This window comes from Leptonychotes weddellii, chromosome 13 (genome assembly GCF_054177405.1).
Source record: "Leptonychotes weddellii isolate Sample4059 chromosome 13, ASM5417740v2, whole genome shotgun sequence".
Taxonomy (NCBI): domain Eukaryota; kingdom Metazoa; phylum Chordata; class Mammalia; order Carnivora; family Phocidae; genus Leptonychotes; species Leptonychotes weddellii.
Window position 1 is genome coordinate 52,890,501 of NC_138381.1, and position 18,565 is coordinate 52,909,065.

Genomic DNA, 18,565 nt, shown 5'->3' on the forward strand with positions numbered 1-18,565 from the left:
CTTGGCTGCATATTTTTCTCATTTAGTGCTCTGAATATATCATGCCTGTCCTTTCTGGCCTGCCAGGTCTCTGTGGATAGATCTGTTGCCAATCTAATGTTTCTACCATTGTAGGTTACATATCTCTTGTTCTGGGCTGCTTTCAGGATTTTCTCTTTGTCTCTGAGACTCGTAAGTTTTACTATTAGATGTTGGGGTTCTTTATTTTCCATCATTTGGTCTTCTCTATCACTAATTCTTTCTTCTGCCTCATTTATCCTAGCAGTTAGAGCCTCCATTTTTGATGGTACCTCATTAATAGCCTTTTTGATTTCGACTTGGTTAGATTTTAGTTCTTTTATTTCTCCAGAAAGGGTTTCTCTTATAACTTCCATCCTTTTTTCAAGCCCAGCTAGTATCTTTAAAATCATCATTCTGAACTCTAGTTCTGACATCGTACTAATGTCCGTATTGATTAGGTCCCTGGCAGTTGGTACTGCCTCTTGTTCTTTTTGTTGAGGTGATTTTTTCTGTCTTGTCATTTTGTCCAGGGGAGAATAGATGAATGAGAGAACAAAATGCTAACAGGGTAACAACGTCCCCAGAAAATATACACTAAACAAATCAGAAAAGACCTGAAAATGGGGGAAGAGAAAGGGAAAGAAAGAAAAAAGAAAAAGAAAAAAACAAAAACAACAAAAAAAACATGATCAAATATGATCAGGCTGGTGCATAGATCAGTGCCACACACTAGATTTGGGGCATATTTTGGTCTGTTAGAAGAAAGTGCCTCCCAAAATTGTAAAGAAAGAAAAACTTATATATGTACAAAAATAAGGGTTAATATGATGAAGGGATGGAATATGACTGCAAAGATGAAAATTATAAAAGATTTTATAAAAGGAATCGATAAGGAGTGGTTGAAAAAAAGAAAGAAGAGGATTTAAAAAAAAAAAGGGAGAGAATGTGATCAGGCAGGACACTAGAACAAAGCCATACACTAGAGTTTTAGGGTATATTTTGATCTGTTAGAAGAAACAGTAGCTCAAAATTTTAAAGAGAGAGCAACTTATATATATATATATACCAAAAATAAGGGTAACTGCTATGAAGGGATAGAATATGACTCTAAAAATGAAAAATAAAAAATATTTTTTAAAAAAGATTGATAAGATGTTGGTTGAAAAAGGGAAAAAGAAAAAGTTAAAAAAAAATTAACTTTGAAAGACTAAAGAATCATGGTAAAAAAGCCATGAACTCTATGTGCAGTATTCCTTTAGTGCTGGAGTTCTGCCATTCCCATTGATGGGTAAACTTGGTCTTGGCTGGCTGTTCTTGCTGATCTTCTGGGGGAGGGGCCTGTTGCCATGGTTCCCAAATGTCTTTGCTGGAGGCAGAATTGCCCCGCCGTTGCCAGGTCCAGGCTAAGTAATCTGCTCGGTTTGCTCTCGGGAGCTTTTGTTCTCTGCAAACTTTCGGTACAGCTTTGGAGGACGAGAGTGAAAATGGTGGCCTCCCAATCTCTGCCCCGGAGGAAACTCGGGACCCCACTCCTCAGTGAGCCCCCAGAGATAAGCAATCACTCCCATCTCCCCAGTCTCCGGCAGCACTCTGTGCTCACCCGGCCTGTGACCGAGCATTTCTATCTCTGGCCCCCGACCCCGTGTGGAGTCTCCAAACCCAGCAGATCCCTGTGGTGCACTCCCGCGCCACTCCTCCCAGGGGAGGAGTGTTGGGTCCCTGCTGGAGGTGCAGTGGCCCAACTGTGCTGTGGATCACAGTTTATGGCAACGCCGAGCTGTGAGCCCACTCCTCGGCTCCTTTTCTGCAGCTGGCTTCCCCGCTCCGATACCTGGGAGCTCTGCTGCACTCAGGCACCCCTGGTCTTTCTGTGACCCCGTGGGTCCTGAGACCACTGTCCCAGCGAGGGTTCCACTCCCCGCTTAGCCACTGGAGCAACGTCCCTCAGCGGAGCCCACGTTTAAAAGTTCTGATTTTGTGCTCTGCTGCTCTATCACTTGCCAGAAGTGGCTGACGGAGGCCCCCTCCCCTGCCGTCTATCTTCCGGAATATCGCCTCGGATTCACTTCTTCGCACGTCCTACATTCCAGAAAGTGGTCACTTTTCTGTTCAGAGAGTTGTTGCTGTTCTTTTCTTTGATCTCCTGTTGAGTTCATAGGTGTTTAGAATGGTTTGATCCCTATCTAGCTGAATTCCTGGGACCAGAGGAAATCCAGGTCTCCTACACCTCCGCCATCTTGGTCCGCCCCTCTTATATTTAAATCTTTAATTCATTATGAGTTGATTTATATATATGAAGTGAGATACGGGTCCAATTTTATTCTTTTGCATGTGGAAGACAAGTTTCCCTATACCATTTATTGAAGGGATGGTCCTTTCCCTATATATGTTCTTGGCACCTTTGCAAAGATCTATATAAATGTGTGGATTTATTTTTGGGCTCTCTGTTTCCCTCTATTGGTCTCTGTCTTTTTCTGCCAGTACCATACTGTTAAAGCTTTTGAAATCAGTATACTTTGAAATCAGGTAGTGTGATGCCTCCAACTTTGTTCCTTTTGTTCAGGATTGCTTTGACTATTAACAGTCTGTTTTGGTTCTCTATAAATTTTAGGATTGTTTTTTTCTGTTTCTGTGAAAAACACCATTGGAATTTTGAATCTTTAGATCTCTTTGGGTAGTATGAACATTTTAACAATATTAGTTCTTCTGATCTATGAACATGAGATATTTTTCCATTTATTTGTGTCTTCAGTTTTTTTCATCAGTGTTTTAGTTTCAATAGATCTTTCACTCCCTTGGTTAAATTTATTCTAAGTATTTTTTTTTTTGATGCTGTTGTAAATGGAATTTTCTTCATTTCTTTTTCAGGTAGTTTGCTAGTGTACAGAAATACAACTGATTTTTATATGTTGATTTTATATTCTGCAACTTTACTGAATTGGTTTAACAGGTTTTTTTGTTTTTTATTGTTTTTGGTAGAGTCTTTAGGGTTTTCTATATATAAGATCACATTGTCTGCAAACAGAGACAATTTTACTTCTTTCCAATTCGACTACCTTTTCCTTGTCTAATTACTCTGGCTAGGACTTCCAGTACTAAATAGTGAATAGAAGTGGTGAGAGTGGTCATGATTGTGTTGTTTCTGATCTTAGAGGAAATGCTTTTAACCTTTAACTGTTGAGTATGTTACCTGTGGGCTTGCCATATGTGGCCTTTATTATGTTGATGTGTGTTCCTTCTGTACCCACTTTGTTAAGACTTTGGAAAAATTTTGTCAAATGCTTTTTTGCATCTACTGAGATGATCATAGGATTTTTATCTTTCATTCTGTCAATGCGGTGTATCACATTTATTGATTTGCATATGTTGAACTATCCTTGCACTCCAGAGATAAATCCCACTTGATCATGTTGTGTGATCTTTTTAATGTGTTGTTGAATTTGGTCTGCTGGTATGTTGTTGAGGAATTTTGCATCTGTGTTCATCAGGGATATCAGCCTGTAACTTTCTTGTAGTGTCTTTGGCTCTGGGACAAGGGTAATGCTGGCCTTGTAAAAGGAGGTTTGGGAGCATTTGTAAGTTTTCTTGGAAGAGTTTGAAAAAGATTGGCGTTATTTCTTCAAGTATTTGGTAGAATTCACTTGTGAAGCCATCTGGTCCTGGTTTTTGCTTGGTTAGGCAATTTTTGATTCCTGATTCAATCTTTGTGCTGCTCTGTTCAGATACTCAATCTTTATGATTCAGTCTTGGCAGCTAATATGTTTCTAAGAACATATCCATTTCTTCTAGGTTATCCAGTTTGTTGGTGTATAAATGCTTATAGTAGTCTCTTATAATGTTCCTTATTTCTTTGGTATCAATTGTAATGTTTCCTCTTTCATTTATAGTTTTGAGTTCTCTCTTTTACTCTAGTTAAAGGTGTGCCAATTTTGTTTTTTCAAAAAACCAACTCTTAGTTTTATTGATCTTTTATATTGATTTTCTAGTCTCTATTTCATTTATTTCTGCTCTGATCTGTATCATTTCCTCCCTTCTGCTAATTTTAGGGTTAGTTTGTTCTTTTTCTAGTTCCTTGAGGTGTAGAGATAGGTTGTTTCAGATCTTTTTTCTTAATGAAGGCATTTATACCATAAACTTCCTCTTCGAGCTGCTTTTGCTGCATCCTGTACTTTTGATGTTGTGTTTCAACTTTGATTCATCTCTAGATAATTTGATTTCGTCTTTGACCTGTTGCTTGTTCAGGAGTGTGTTGCAAGACTCTTAGTGGTCATCATTTATTAAATTTGAGAAGCTCAACTACATAGGTGTAAATCTTTTAAAGAAACTTGTAAGATGATATGGCAGCCTTAGAGGGATCAGGCCTGTTGTATTTGGTCTTACCTTTATTTGGTGTTTGCTTAAGTGTTCAGCTGGAGAAAGAAACTACCTTCTACTGATTACTTCTTACTAGACACTGTTCTAGGTGCTTTACTTAATTTCATTTTATCCGCACACAGGTCTGAGTTATAGGTGTTTTCCCCAACTTATAGATTAGTTGCACTTGTTCCATATTAATGAGATTGGACTTTAATAAATATTTTAAGACATGTTCTTCCTGACCACAAAGTTTGGGATCCTTGAAATGTAACGGTATAGATTTTATCTGATTGTTGTTGCTGATAATATCTGTTTAGATATTTTGACTTTATTCTTTGTGGTTGAAGGTTGTTGGAGATGAGTTGTTTTATTATTCATTCATTGATTTGACAAATAGTTCTTGAGTATCTATTGTTCTAGGCATAGAGCTGAAGATGAGCTCCTTTCTTTCTCTCTGAATTTCTTAAGTCAACCTTACTCTGTTCTGGAACCTTCCAGACTTTCACCAGAAATGAATGAAATTCTAGGCTCTGACAGCAGAGTCTGTACTCCCAGAAACCCATAGATGTGGGATACCTAAAGCCGGACAAGTTCCAGTCCTTTTCTGTCACTTGAGAAAGACTATGTTTTGCCTGCCAAGGACACATAGCTCTTCCCCTGAAGACAAGATGAAGTCCCAGATTATGTCTTTATTTCAAAGTTTTCCAGTCTCATATTTCTCAGCACATTAGCTTTACTAGGTGCACTGGGGTAAAGGGAAAACATCTGTGTTTAGAAACCCGTGGGGAAGGACCACTGCATATCCCATCTCCCAAGAGCTTGCTCATGCTTGCCAGGGGCTTTGAGTAGTTCCCTCTAGAACTTGACCACAGTGTCTTTCAGGTTTGATCACAGGTGCTTATCTGGATACCTAGGAGTTGGGAAGGAAATGCTGTAGACCTTTGCCTCCAACTCTTCGTTTTCATAGCCATACATTCCTGCCTCTGAAATTCTGCTTTTGTTCTTTTCTCTAGGTTGGAGGGGTTAGGTAGATCTTGGACAGATAGGGTTCCCTGCCCCCCTTTTGGTGATTCAGTTTTAGAAATGCATAGTCTGTGAAAGCAGAATATTTACAATTTATCATCTCCGGTGACATGGGCTGAGGAGGATGGTGGCTTTTGGTGAGGAGAAAAGATTTCTTCTGGGAACATCTTCCCTTTACTAGATCTGCTTTAAGGTGATACTGACATCAGCTGTATATCTCCTGGGTCCTTCTCCCAGTGCACTGTCAAGGGCCATCTTGACCCTGAAATAGATACTCCCTTTACTGATAGGTGGGAAGGCATTCAGGAGGGACTGAGACTCAAAAACGGACATAGTCACTTGACCTTTGGCTTTGTGCCCAGTGTGATGGCCTCATAGGGAAGCTTTGCAAAACGACATGGGATTCCTAGGTGGCATTTTATGTCTTGAGAAAAATCTAGACAATTCTCCTAGAAGGCCTTTTCTCAGAGATCCTTTTCTTGACATTAAGGAAATAGGATACAAGCTTTGCAGTCCAAGCCTGCCCGTAACTTGTGGTATGTATGTATGTATGGGGCTAAAGAATTCAAGGGAACATAGGAGAACCCAGAAAAGTGACATTTCCTAGACTCATACTCTCAGAGGTGTTCACCAGTGATCATTATTTCAGGAGAATGAGATCCTGACTGAACAGGAGGAGCTTCTAGCCATGGAGCAGTTTTTACGCCGACAGATTGCCTCAGAAAAAGAAGAGATTGAACGCCTCAGAGCTGAGATTGCTGAAATTCAGAGGTAAAGGAAAGCAGAGGGTTTTAAGTTTGCAAGAATGTTTAGTTAAATATAAACATAAAATTGTTTCAGCTCTCAGACTTTCGTACAAAAGAACTAGACATCCAAATCACTTGTCTTTAAGTTTCTTTCTCTTTGTTTTTAAGATTTATTTGAGAGAGAGAGAGTGTATGCAGTTGGGGGCGGGAGGAGAGGGAGAGAGAGAATCTCAAGTAAACTCTCTGCCGACCATGGAGCCCGACGAGGGGTCGATTCCATGACCCTGAGATCATGGCCTGAGCTGAAGCCGAGTCGGACGCTCAACTGACTGAGCCACCTGGGCGCCCCCAAGTTTTTTCTTGATTAAGTCTTGAGAATGGTGCTCTGTTAAGCCAGTTCATGAAAAGCTGGTGAATCTAAAGGGTAGGAAAGGAGCAGCATTCCTTCCTCTGCTCACTGGTCCTTTTCTCTTGGCCTTCCGCCCACAGCCGTCAGCAGCATGGCCGCAGTGAGACCGAGGAGTACTCCTCCGACAGTGAGAGTGAGAGTGAGGATGAAGAGGAGCTTCAGATCATCCTGGAGGACTTACAGAGGCAGAATGAAGATCTAGAAGTGAGCACCGGCTTCCCGAAACTCGTAGAGGCCACCTCTTTCCCTTAGAAGTTGTCTTCCTTTCCTTGGGAAGCAGCGGGGAGGTTGAGTAGAGAGGAGTTTAGGGGACATCTCACCAGAGTGTGCAGGGGGTGAGCTGGTCCTGGCCGAGCACACAGCACAGGTGTGACCTCACCGGGCATCCCTGGGTGTGGTGACCTTTCCCTTCCATTTATGGGGAGCCCCACCTGACTGCCTTGAACAGTTGTGGAAGATCTGGGCTAACTTCCCAGAGATGAACAGGAGGAGAAATGCTGGTGGAGGAAGGAAAAGTCTCCTGACTCACCTGCGGGTAAAATGGGGACAAAGTTTTCTCTCATCCCTTAACCCTTGAAGCAGCCAGTGTGAATAAGCTTGGCCCTAGGGATCTGGGAGGCAAGCGCATGGTGAAATGAAAGCAAGAGATTTACATGATCCTGATCAGAACTTCCCTTCTTACCCCAGATTAATCATTGTCTCTGGATGTTTTACCTCAGGGTTGAGAGAAAGCCAGTCTTGTCTTAGATTCTAAGAATGGTGGGACAACTTTGTTTCTCTCATCCTGGTGCATTCACCTGCTGGGGCAGATCAGAGCCACCCACTGCATAGAAAACTAGAATTCCACACCAACAGTAAGTCCTATGGACAGGGTTGAGAGGGGCAGCGCACCGAGGCTCAGGTCCCGGAACACTCGCAGCAGCCAGGGGCGTGTTGTGGGAGAAGTGGAGCAGCGGGTGGGGCCCTGGGCCACCGTGTAGCTTCCCTTCTTTAGAAGGGCGTCACGTTGGCACTCTATTTTGCTTTCTTAACATTTTACAGATCATACGAAAATCCTAAGTAGGAAAATGTTCCAGAATTGTAGTACTTAGGATACGGGCTTAGCTGCTGTGACAAAGAAAATACTCTCTCGTGGTTTGAACAAGACAGTTCTATGCCTCGCCTGGCAGACATCTAGGTCTCCCACCCTCCACGTGAGTGGAAAACACTTGGGGTCCAGAGTAGCCCCTTAGGTCTTAGCCACTCTTAGCAGGAAGGAGGAAGGAACCCAAGAATGCCTGGTGGTTAAGGGCAAGTGGCACAAGTAGAAGGCAACGCTTCTGCTCACACCCTGTCAGCAGAGGCCCCTGGCCACAGCTAGCTGCGGGGGAGGCCAGGAGACACGTGCTGCATGCGAAGGCCTCCGCCTCGGGAGGTCAGCAGAGTTCGGGATTAGCTACTGAGCTGCCTTGGCTCTGCTGAAGGAGTGCAGTAATGTAGAACTGATAGCTCTCTAGTTTGCCTAAGTAGCCCAGTTCACAAAAGACAAAGGACATCCACTTTTGAGACGAGTCTGGGATTTTATCCTATCTCTAACTTCTCCCACTGATTGCTGGTACAGTCACTTCTATCTTCCACTTACTTAAGGGCTGGTCTGGAGCCCATAAATTAAACCTATTTTAAACACTAAAATACTTAATATTTAATATCCTTAAGCAGATTGTTTTCTGTTGGTGCATTTATCTTTCCCAGATGTGTTTACTCTTCTGTACTGAGCAGAATTTTGTGCATTCTGGGTCAAGGTCTTTACGTGTCTCATTTGCATATTCATGTTCTCATCTGCTGTTTCGCGACTAAAACATAGATTCTTGTGTAGGATACCCTCGCTAACTGTTCCTGAATCATTGTCCTTTTGCCCTTCCTGCTTCCGTGACAACTGTTCCTTTGTCATTCCTCAAGATAAAGAACAATCATTTGAATCAAGCAATTCACGAAGAGCGAGAGGCCATCATCGAACTGCGGGTGCAGCTGCGCCTGCTCCAGCTGCAGCGAGCCAAGCCCGAGGCGCAGGCACAGGACGATGACGAGCCCGAGAGGCGGCCAGGCACCCTGGAGCAGGCCAAGCCGTCCCCGGGCAGAGACAGGAAGGAGACGCCCATCTGAGCAGCCCGAGCGGCACGGGACCCCCAGACCCAATGAGACCTGTGCATCTTACTGTAACCCTGAGAGTCGGAGTGCACAACTCTCTGCTGTACATTCTGTAAAGATGTCTTTTCTTCTCAGACTCTTCCTTCTTTTCACACGTGTGACTTCTCCGAGTCAGGCTCAGGTTACACGGAGGACGACAAAGCAGTGTGCGCAGTGTGGGCTTGTAGGGGACAGATGAGTTTTCCAGATAGTGTCAGCTTATTTGAAGATTAATTTTCTTTGTTAACTTAAAACTGTTTTAACCCTTGAGTGGCTTCTTTTTAAACCAAAAATCGTCTTTCTTTGCTTTTTTATTACAGCAGAATCAGGATCTCTTTCTCTTGTTCAAGGGGTTGGGAACCAAACAAGGTAAATACTGTTCCTGCCTTGTGGATTGCCCCATAGTCTCACCCTTCGGGATCTCTGCTTACTAGTCACTCTTGCTTGTGCCTTTTACACCTTTTTGGTGCAGATTATATAATGGGGAGCTGCCTCATATTTCCTGACTGGCCAGAACGGCTCTTACTGAGGTTACCTTTACCCACCCTTGTCACCCTCTCCTTTGACGGTCCTAACCCACAGTCCATGAGCCTGAGTCACAGGATGGCCTAGCTGGTCACAGAGCTGCTGGTGGAGCCTGCCCACTGGCCCCCCTCCCCCCTCCCCTCCACCCCGCAGTGGAGGAGTAGCCACCTCGCTCCTGCTGATCAGCACGTGCTTTTCACTGGGTTGGTCGAAGGTAGCTGCCTGGCCTGAGGCGTCCACACAGAGGATCTGTTTCTGAACCCAGACATCTTCTGTGTGACTCATCTGCCATTAAACACAGAATGACCGAGATTGCTTGCTTGGGCTAGAATGTAAAAGTCTCTTTGCCTGAATAAGCCATATATGCTCTTAAACAAAAGTTTTCAATGACCCGTGTCATCTCAGTGAACCTGCTGATGGACTCCCAATTGACAAGATTGAGCAATAGAAAAAAAAAAAACTTCTCCTTTAAGTGATAGCTGTGATTCCCGACCCCGTTTTCTTGCTTCTGCGACTTCTCTGGTGACTGAGGCATCTGGGAGGTCAGCTCTCAGGCACCTTTGTTCAGTCGTGCTCTGTCGGAATCAGTGGCACTCATGAGGTAGGTCAGCTCTCATGGCTATGAAGACAGACCCCACACACTCAAGGTGATGGAAGCAAACCCCCCCCCCCGAGGGCTCTGTCCTCTCCTAGTTACTATTTATTTTCAGCACCTGTTTGATGCGGTTTTTAATTCTCTACCTATTGCACTGTTGTGACTTGTTGGCCATTGTTTGATTTTTGTACGAAAAAAAGCTTTGTTATAGAAATCAGCATACTATTTTTTTAAATCTGGAGAGAAGATATTATGGTGACTGAAAATATGGTCAGGTGTCAAATATAAACGTATAAAAGCCTTCTTGCTGTCCTGTCGGTCATATTACATTATTTCATATTTGCTGGCAATATTGAAGGTTTCTTTTTTGTTTGTGTGAACTCTAATTTCTATCAAGGTGTCATGATTTTTAAAATTAGTATTTCATTACAGTTGTCTCAGCGTTGGTTAACTAATTTTTTCCAGGACCATTATTGATCAAGCAAATAAATTCAACAGCCATTTGAAGAAAAAAAAAACAAAACAACAAAACCCCAGCGTCTTGTTTTATTTGTACACATTCTTTCTTTGAAGTAGTTAGTACCCTGTGGCTGACCAGGAGTTGGTTTGATACTTCTTTGAGGTCCAAGAGTGCACTAACCTTCTGTTTTCACTTGCTGTCTGCTCCTCACCTCGGTGGACTTGATGCCCCTTGTTGGTGGCGAGGGTTTGCTGTCCTCCTCCTTCCCCAAGTAGGTGCTTGCTGCTGAGGGAGCACATGATCGTGCAGCGCAGCTGACTGGCATCAGGGCGGTGGCTTCTTCCGTGAGCGATGTCCTGCTTACGGTGCAAAGAGCCCTTCGAAATGATGGCACAGGTCAGTCAGCCCGACTTGGCAAAAGAGCAGGTCAGTTATTACAGTCGCTTTCCTTTTAGGGGCTGGCAGGGGTCTGTCAGGCCAATTAACTAGCATTGATTAGGCGATTCCTGATTGATTCCATTGCCGGGAGCACTGGACCTGTGATTAAGTTGTGTTTGCTGACATGGGGCTTAGCATAAGTGACCCTGTTTTGGGCCTCTTGTCTCTAACAATAACCTCCCTTTTGATGAGACTCTCAGCCTTGAGAGATGGGATCAAAATTTAAGGCATTAGTGCTCCTCTCTGCTACCATTCTGGTGTTCTTGCAGTTCCCACCCAGTGTTGGGTTCACATTCTTTAATTTGGTCATTCTCTGTTCCTTTTCTGATGTTCTGTTCTTCGGGAGATCATTTGCATGGTGGTACGTGGCAGCAGACATGGATTTAAAGCTTTTGAGAGTTTCAGCGCACCAGGGAGCTACTAGGATTCTAAGCAGGATAATTCCAGTATTTGGAGTGTACTCCGGAGCCATGGTCCCCAAGACCCCAGTCAGTCAACAAAGACCTGTTTGTAGGAGTCACTTAGGCCAACTGGCGTGTTCACAGACCTTAGGTAGCGGAGTCTCCACTTCCGCACAGGTGTCAGCCCAAGTGCAGCAAGTGGCATTGGCCACAGCACAGAGCCCTCCTTGCTCAGCTGATAGATAACCAAGGGCCTTCCCGGTACCAAGAATCTCTCAGGGGAGAGAGCCAGGGTTTGCTTGTTGTTGTGGGGCAGCTATTGCTTTAGAAGCAGATTCTTCAGTATCTTCAGGAGTTAAGGAGAAGTTCTGATCATAGCCTCATTTGCACTTAGGCTTAGCCAGGTGAAGAGAAGAATCTGTTGAAGGAAGTGAATTTGGAATCCTGAATGCTTCCTGGGAAATCCGGTTTGAGTCTGTGGCTTGGGCCTGGACAGGTGACAGCCATGGAGGCCAGTACAATTTCAGGATCTATAGACTGCACTGGTGGTTTTATTCTGGGTAGCGTCTCGTATCTGTTTCTTGGTCCGGAGCCTGGATGCAAGGTTCCCCAGGTTGGGGGTTGTTAACTGGAGATAGGGAGAGGGACCCCGAGGGTTAGGGAGCCTGACGGGACTGAGAGAGGGCTGAGCTTGTTCCAAAGAAACCAAGGCATCGGAAATCAGAAGTTTGTGATGGACAGAACGTAGGATCACCAGCATCATGGCAAATCCAAGAGTTGTTTAAACGTTGATTACCTGCTTGAGGTATGTGAACAAGGTAGTTTCTGGGCCAGAGGCAAGGCAAAAGGTGAACAAAAGAACCCTAAAGACCTTCATGGTGGTAGAATTAGGGAAAGGATGGTCAGGGAAGGAGCAGAAACATTCCTTGCCCCACGTCTTGGGAGGAAGCTGTCTACCTCAGTGTTGGCTACTTTTCTTCCTGGTCATTTTTCTTTTGAGGTCTCCAGCCATTTACACAGGACTAGATGGCAGGTGGAGCCATCTTCCTGCGAAATCCACACCTTCTAACTTGGCAGCAGTGTCAGTAGTCAGAGTACTTGGTAGGTCCTTTCCACGAATCTCACTTTTACAAAAGCATGAGTAAAGTGACTGTCTGTAAATGACAAGACTTTAAAAATGCCCATGGTTAATGATCTGATGAGTTTATCGGAGACGGAAATGTAGTTATTTCATCATTTAGGGTAATAATTGGACAATGAGAGTTTTGACAAATACCTAGAAACTGCAATTTCTGGATTACTTATGTTAGTAATATATATCCATACACATATAACCTAAGGTTATTTGACAGTGCTTCCCACATATTTTAACATGTTGAATTAATGAGAGACAGCCTTTGAGACTTTCCAGGAGCCCTCTGGGAAAATCTCAAAGTTAGAGGTCAAAAAGACTATTGAGAATTTTAAGAAAATGTCAAAAGGTTTGAACATTCCAATAGGATAATAGATCATTATGAAATAACTCTAGTGAAAGTGACAGATGTTGAGGTAAATACAGGTTATATAGTTGTGAACAAAAGCTCTCAATATTGTGAAGACTGGGTTTTTTTTTTTGTTTTTTTTTAAGATTTTATTTGTTTATTTGAGAGAGAGAATGAAATAGAGCATGAGAGGGGGGAGGGCCAGAGGGAGAAGCAGACTCCCCGCTGAGCAGGGAGCCTGATGCGGGGTTTGATCCCAGGACTCCAGGATCATGACCTGAGCCGAAGGCAGTAGCTTAACCAACTGAGCCACCCAGGCGCCGAAGACTGGGTTTTCTTAAGTAATCAAAGACCTGATAAAGACAGTGTAAAGCAGAGTTAGTAATTTGGGGAAGAAGAAAATCTTTCCTGTCCAAAGGTTGGAAAAAAAAAACAAAACCCCACAAACAACCTTTGCAATTTCTTATTAGGAGAACAATCATCTAAGAAAACTTTGTCCTTTTAACAGAGAGGAAACCAAATTCTGATTTTGTATCTGTATTTTTGATATTAAAACTAATTTTTTAAAAAAACTTTGTCTATATTCCAATTTTAGCCAGCTTCACCACACTTAAATTCCTTTCCCAAGATTCCTTTTCCACAAACTTTTTACAACTTTTTTCTATCCATTCAGATTTTGTCCTGGGTTTTCTCCTTTAATTCTGGAAAACTTAGCCAGTCATTTTACTTTCCTTACCTACTTTCCATATGCAGGTTTTCCTTTTATCTTTGTTTTGTTTTGTTTTTTTTCCTTAGAGAGTGGGGGGGGGGAGGGATAGAGAGGGAGGAATAGGGAAGGAGGGAGGGAGGGAGAATCTTAAGCAGGCTGTACACACGGGGCAGGGCTCGATCTCACAACCCTGAGATCATGACCTGAGCAGAAATTGAGAATCTGATGCTTAACTGACTGAGCCACCCAGGCACCCCCACCCTTATTATTTTTTTTTTTTTTCCCCACCCTTATTATTTCTAAGTAGGTTTCATTATATGCATTGATTAGAATTTGTAACCTTTAGGATCCTTCATTCCTAACGAAAATGAAGAAGTAAGCAATTGTGGACTGTTAAGCTAGTATTCTGCAGATTGACAAATTTATAGGTAACATTTTCAGTTTCTAAAAGCATATTCTTCCTCTCGGTAAATTTTGCAGCGCAGCACAAAACGTGTTTACTGATAGACCCGAATGTCTTTATCTCTTCTTTATTATAAAAGGAAGGCAAAAGTGGTAAACCTTTGTTCATAAATAAATCTTTAAAAAAAAATACTGACACACTAATTAGCAGGGGGTGGGGCAGAGGGGGAAGGAGAGAGAGAATCTCAAGCAGATTCCTGGCTGAGTGTGGAGCCCCACTTGGGGCTTGATTCCACAACTCTGAGATCATGACCTGAGCTGAAACCAAAAGTCAGATGCTCAACCGAATGAGCCACCCAGGTGCCCCAATGTTTCAGTATTTCTATCTTATTTGGAAACTGATCTATAGATAGTCCATGAATATCCATTATTTATCTCAGTATAACTTTAAAGTTTCAAGTTCCCAAAAAGATTTTGAAAACTATTTTTAAGTAGACATACCAAAAAGCATAATTATTGTTGAAAACTTCATTTATAAAGTTTTGTCTTATTTACATCTATTTAATTCATTTGTCCTTAACAATTGAGACTGGTGAAAATTTCACGATATTTAACCACCGTCTTACCTTTCTTGCTGACCAACTCTGTAACAGAGACAACATGAGCTTATTTGATTTTTAGTAAACTAAGGTAGAATAAAAGTTTTATATGTTCACATTATATTTAATGTTAAAAACTCTAAAGACACTCCTGTTTTAATTCAACAAGCTAGATTTTATTTACTGAAGATTATCCTAGATCACATGAACTTGAAAAACATTCGGGTTAGTTTCTGTGTTTCTGAGGATATACTTGATTTATATAATACTTGTGTTTAAGCCAAATAGGGCTCCTTACAAATTAATTTTGGCAACATCATCTGGAGGTAAAAAAGAAATCACACATTTATAAGGTATATACATTGACATACCTAACCCTACAGACAACAGGTCTTGTAGCTTTTAAGATTTCAGCTGTTAAGATAGTTTTAAGTGCAGAACTCACTAGTTTATGAAAGAACAGTTGGATACAAATTTCGTTTTAGGCAGAATAGAATAAGGTTACCTGCTCAGATGGCTTAAACTTTTCACTAATAATTTGTGAAGAATTTAAAGATCTTCTTTTTTCCTGGTAAGAATTACACAGAGCAGACCAGTTAGAACTCTTCCATCTCAGAAGGCACAGAGAACACAAGTTCCACCAAAGAGGACTTTTGTTCTCAAAGCCTTCTGAGATGAACAGGGGAGGTTTGGGGGTTTGTAAAGATGGCAGGAAGAGCTTTAGATTGTTTTAGAGCCGCATTTCTATTCTTGTGAAGACTCAATTTGTAAGACAGGTACAGTTGTTTTTATTTACTTATAAAAGTTTGTTTTGGGTAATCTCTACACCCATTGTGGGGCTTGAACCCATGACCCTGAGATCAAGAGTCGCTCATTGCTCTGAGCCAGCTGGGCACCCCAAGTACAGTTGTTTTTATTCCTCAAAGAATTGGGTTACAACCTGAATGATAGCAAGAGGCTGACCCAGCCATCCAACTACATAATCTTCAGTTTACTTCTTTTCTGTCAGGGAGATGATCTTCAACTAAGATGGAAATCAAAAGATTCCTACATTCTAGATTTAGAGCTGTGTGTCTTTGGAATGTTTTAGTAAATCCTCCCACAAAGACTTCAGAATGTCCTTCTTTCCTTTGGGACACACAGGAATTTTTTTTAGGCCTTCTTCCCAAAGCTAAAAGGAAACTATCAGGCTCTGAATATCAGGCTTCCAGTTTGGCCAACTTCTGGCCATTTAGCTAACTTAAAAAAAAAAAAAATAGCTTGTTGGGTTTCAGCTGAGACAAATGGTAAATATTCCTGTCAGTATTGAGCAACCCGTGGACACAAGAGGTGTCCCCAAAGAAGGTGCAAAAGATACTACCATCTGATGATCCAGAACCACCCCTCAAGATAGTCAAAAGAAAGAGACAATTCCCCCGAGAGCTGGCAAAAGTTGAACCCTAGCCACAAAGGGAGAGTGCAGTCCACAGTTCTATCTGGCCATATTTTGGGGTCCCCACCCTGACGGTTGACAAGCCAAGTTCTGTGGACATTTGTGTCTCTGGACACAAAATGAGACAAACAATGAAGCAATATAACTGCACAGGAGAGAGTTCTAATTCAAAGATCTAATTCTTAACAAATGCTTTTTGCCTGCCAATCTGAATATGCAAAGGAAGAGACAAGGTCACATTTTTGCTTCCTCTCTTGACTGGGCACCACAGAGATATGGAAGAGCTGACTGTGGTAAGAAAGAATTCTCACGGTTTGCTGGCTCCTGCCAATTTTCCCAGGATCCCATCTACAGGTTCCAGAGTGGGTGGGGTGTCCCAGCAGGTCTCTTCCTGGTCCCCAGAAACCATAGGGGAGGAAAAATAATTTTCCCTCTACTTTTAATGGGGAGGGCTTGGCTGGGACCCGTTTTTCTCTAGGCATCTTAGAAATGGATAAGCGTATCTAGGTTAAAAGTTGTCTACTGTAGGGGCACCTGGGTGGCTCAGTTGGTTAAGCGTCTGCCTTCGGCTCATGATCTCAGGATCCTGGGATGGAGCCCCACGTTGGGCTCTCTGCTCAGCGGGGAGCCTGCTTCGCCCTCTCCCTCTGCCTGCCGTTCTGCCTGCTTGTGCTCACTCTGTGAAATAAATAAAATCTTAAAAAAAAAAAAATTGTCCACCGTAGCCACTGTACTCAAGATTATCCTTGGTAAGGTAAACCTGCTTGTTCAGCCTTACAATAAATTTGAAATCTGAGGTCTCACACTGGACCCAGTCCAGCTAGGTTAGACCTAGTCTGACCCCAGACGCAGTCAGGTTTCCACGTTGGCCCCAATCCAATTTTCAGGTTGGACCCAGTTAAATCTGGATTCATTCTGGTTTTTAAGTCAGACCCAGTCTAGGAAAATAATGCTCAAATAAAGTTTGAAAGCTCATAATGCAAAAGCTGCAAGACTGGATCTAAGAAAGACGGACCCACCACCTCCAGTGGCAAGAGGAACGCAGCAAGCTCTAGGGGCTCAGTGGGCACCTACGTCTGGTGGCTCCCTGGTCCTGCGGGCGGTCGGATGTCTCCTTCAGATCCCAGATCAGACACTAGAACCGTTACAAACGGAGGCATGTTACAAATTGTTAAGTTCATTTGAGCTATCAAAATTATGGAGAATTAATCTGGAAAAGGTAAAATTCCACACCAACAGCTTCTTCTAGGATCTTAGTACTTAAAAACGTCACCTGGATTCTTGCTAGGAGTGCTGGATCGGAATCTGCCCTTTGACAAGATTCCAGGTGACTGAGATGTACATGAACATTTGAAAGGCAGCATTCTGAATGACCAACCTTGTGCTAGCACTATTTAAAAGCCAAAACAACAAAATACCCCAGAAAAAATCTAATAAATGGCCATCCAAGACAAGTCTGGTGGCAGCACATACGTGCACCACATGCACTGTCTTTCCTCTGTGGGAGCTGCTGAGAACTTTCTCGTGGGCTGGGGGGACCCGCTGTGAGGGTGCACTCCCGCTGTGGCAGGCCAGAAGTTAAATGGCAGGGGGTGGCCCCCGGGGAGCTGAGACTCCCCTCAAGCGGCTGTCCCGCTTGCCCTCCTGTCAGTGACTGCCTAGGCAACTTTCCCTATAAAACTTCCTCTTCTCCACTATTTTTGTTCCCAAACTTCTGTGTCGTCTGAGTGCTGGGCTGCTGGTGAGCTCCAGGCTAGGACAGCTCATGGGGACTGGACCAGGCTGAGGGACACCCATGCTCACAGCTTCCTCCTGGAACATCTACAAACACTACCCAAGTGATGCCTCGGCTCCGGTTAGTAACAACTGTGGGTATCATTAACGCTAAATACAGTCGGGCAGGGTGAAAGAGTTATAGGATGAAATTTCTCACTACAAACCCCAAGTATCAAATCTGCCAAATTTCTTTTGGCAGAACTTAACCTACAACAGCAGTGTCATACGCTGCCTGGAGTGAAATCTGATCCCTTGCTGTCAAATTTTCTAGGAAAAGAATCCACCCTGCTCTTGACATTCTCCACCTTGCACGAGGAGGGCTGAAGACAGAACCACAAAGTCTTGCTTACATTTATTTCCAGACTCAACTTCTTTTCCTCTGCTGTGAGTCAGGAGATTATTCATTGTAGGGAGGCCGTTTGCTTGGTTTGGAGTTGCTGGGAGTTTCCTTCTTTTCCACCCATCACTCATCCCTTCTGTCTCCTGGAGTCTTGCACGGAAACATGACGATACAAGGAAATCATTGCGCGTGTCCCGGAGCCCGAGGCGCTTTTTCCTATAGACGGTCAGTTTCAAACCCTGCCGCCCCCGCTCCCAGCTCCCACCCTCCTTGAGCTGCGTCTGTGAAGAAGCATTGCTCCCCAATGCTCCCCAAATACGCCATGCCTGGTGTTTCAGGCATCCATGTTTCCTTGACGCTGCAGCAGGCGGATTTTCCACCTGCTTCCTTTAGCATATTCAGCTTCCAGCCTGCCAGGAAACAGACTCGCCCAACACAAAGTGGGGCCCGGACCGAACAGGTAGGAAAAGAATCAGTAACACACTGTGCACCCGACCTCCTGCCCCGCAAACTAAGTATCTGGAAGCCAACATCCTGGATATCTCTGAGGGCATCTGCATGGTAGTCAGGAAGTCAGCACTTGCCAATTCAGCTAGAGAGTTCCAGAAAAACTAGTGGTCTGGCATCACAGAAATATCTCCAAGACTTAAAGACAAAGATCACAGCCAAAAGGTGGCCCCCAAACCATTCCACTAAGCAAATGAGAG

At 43.3% G+C, this 18,565-nt stretch overlaps 1 protein-coding gene across 3 annotated transcripts in view; it reads left to right on the forward strand.

The window, feature by feature from the left end:
* Positions 1 to 10,351, forward strand: part of RALBP1 (ralA binding protein 1) — a 58,070-nt gene extending 47,719 nt beyond the window's left edge. For all 3 annotated transcript variants that reach the window (XM_081802580.1, XM_081802579.1, XM_081802581.1), the window contains exons 8-10: positions 6,029 to 6,150; positions 6,615 to 6,738; positions 8,473 to 10,351. In XM_081802580.1, the coding sequence (XP_081658706.1) occupies positions 6,029 to 6,150; positions 6,615 to 6,738; positions 8,473 to 8,676 (450 nt within the window). In that variant the 3' untranslated portion in view covers positions 8,677 to 10,351. The remainder of the gene's footprint in view (positions 1 to 6,028; positions 6,151 to 6,614; positions 6,739 to 8,472) is intronic.
* Positions 10,352 to 18,565: the final 8,214 nt, after the last annotated feature.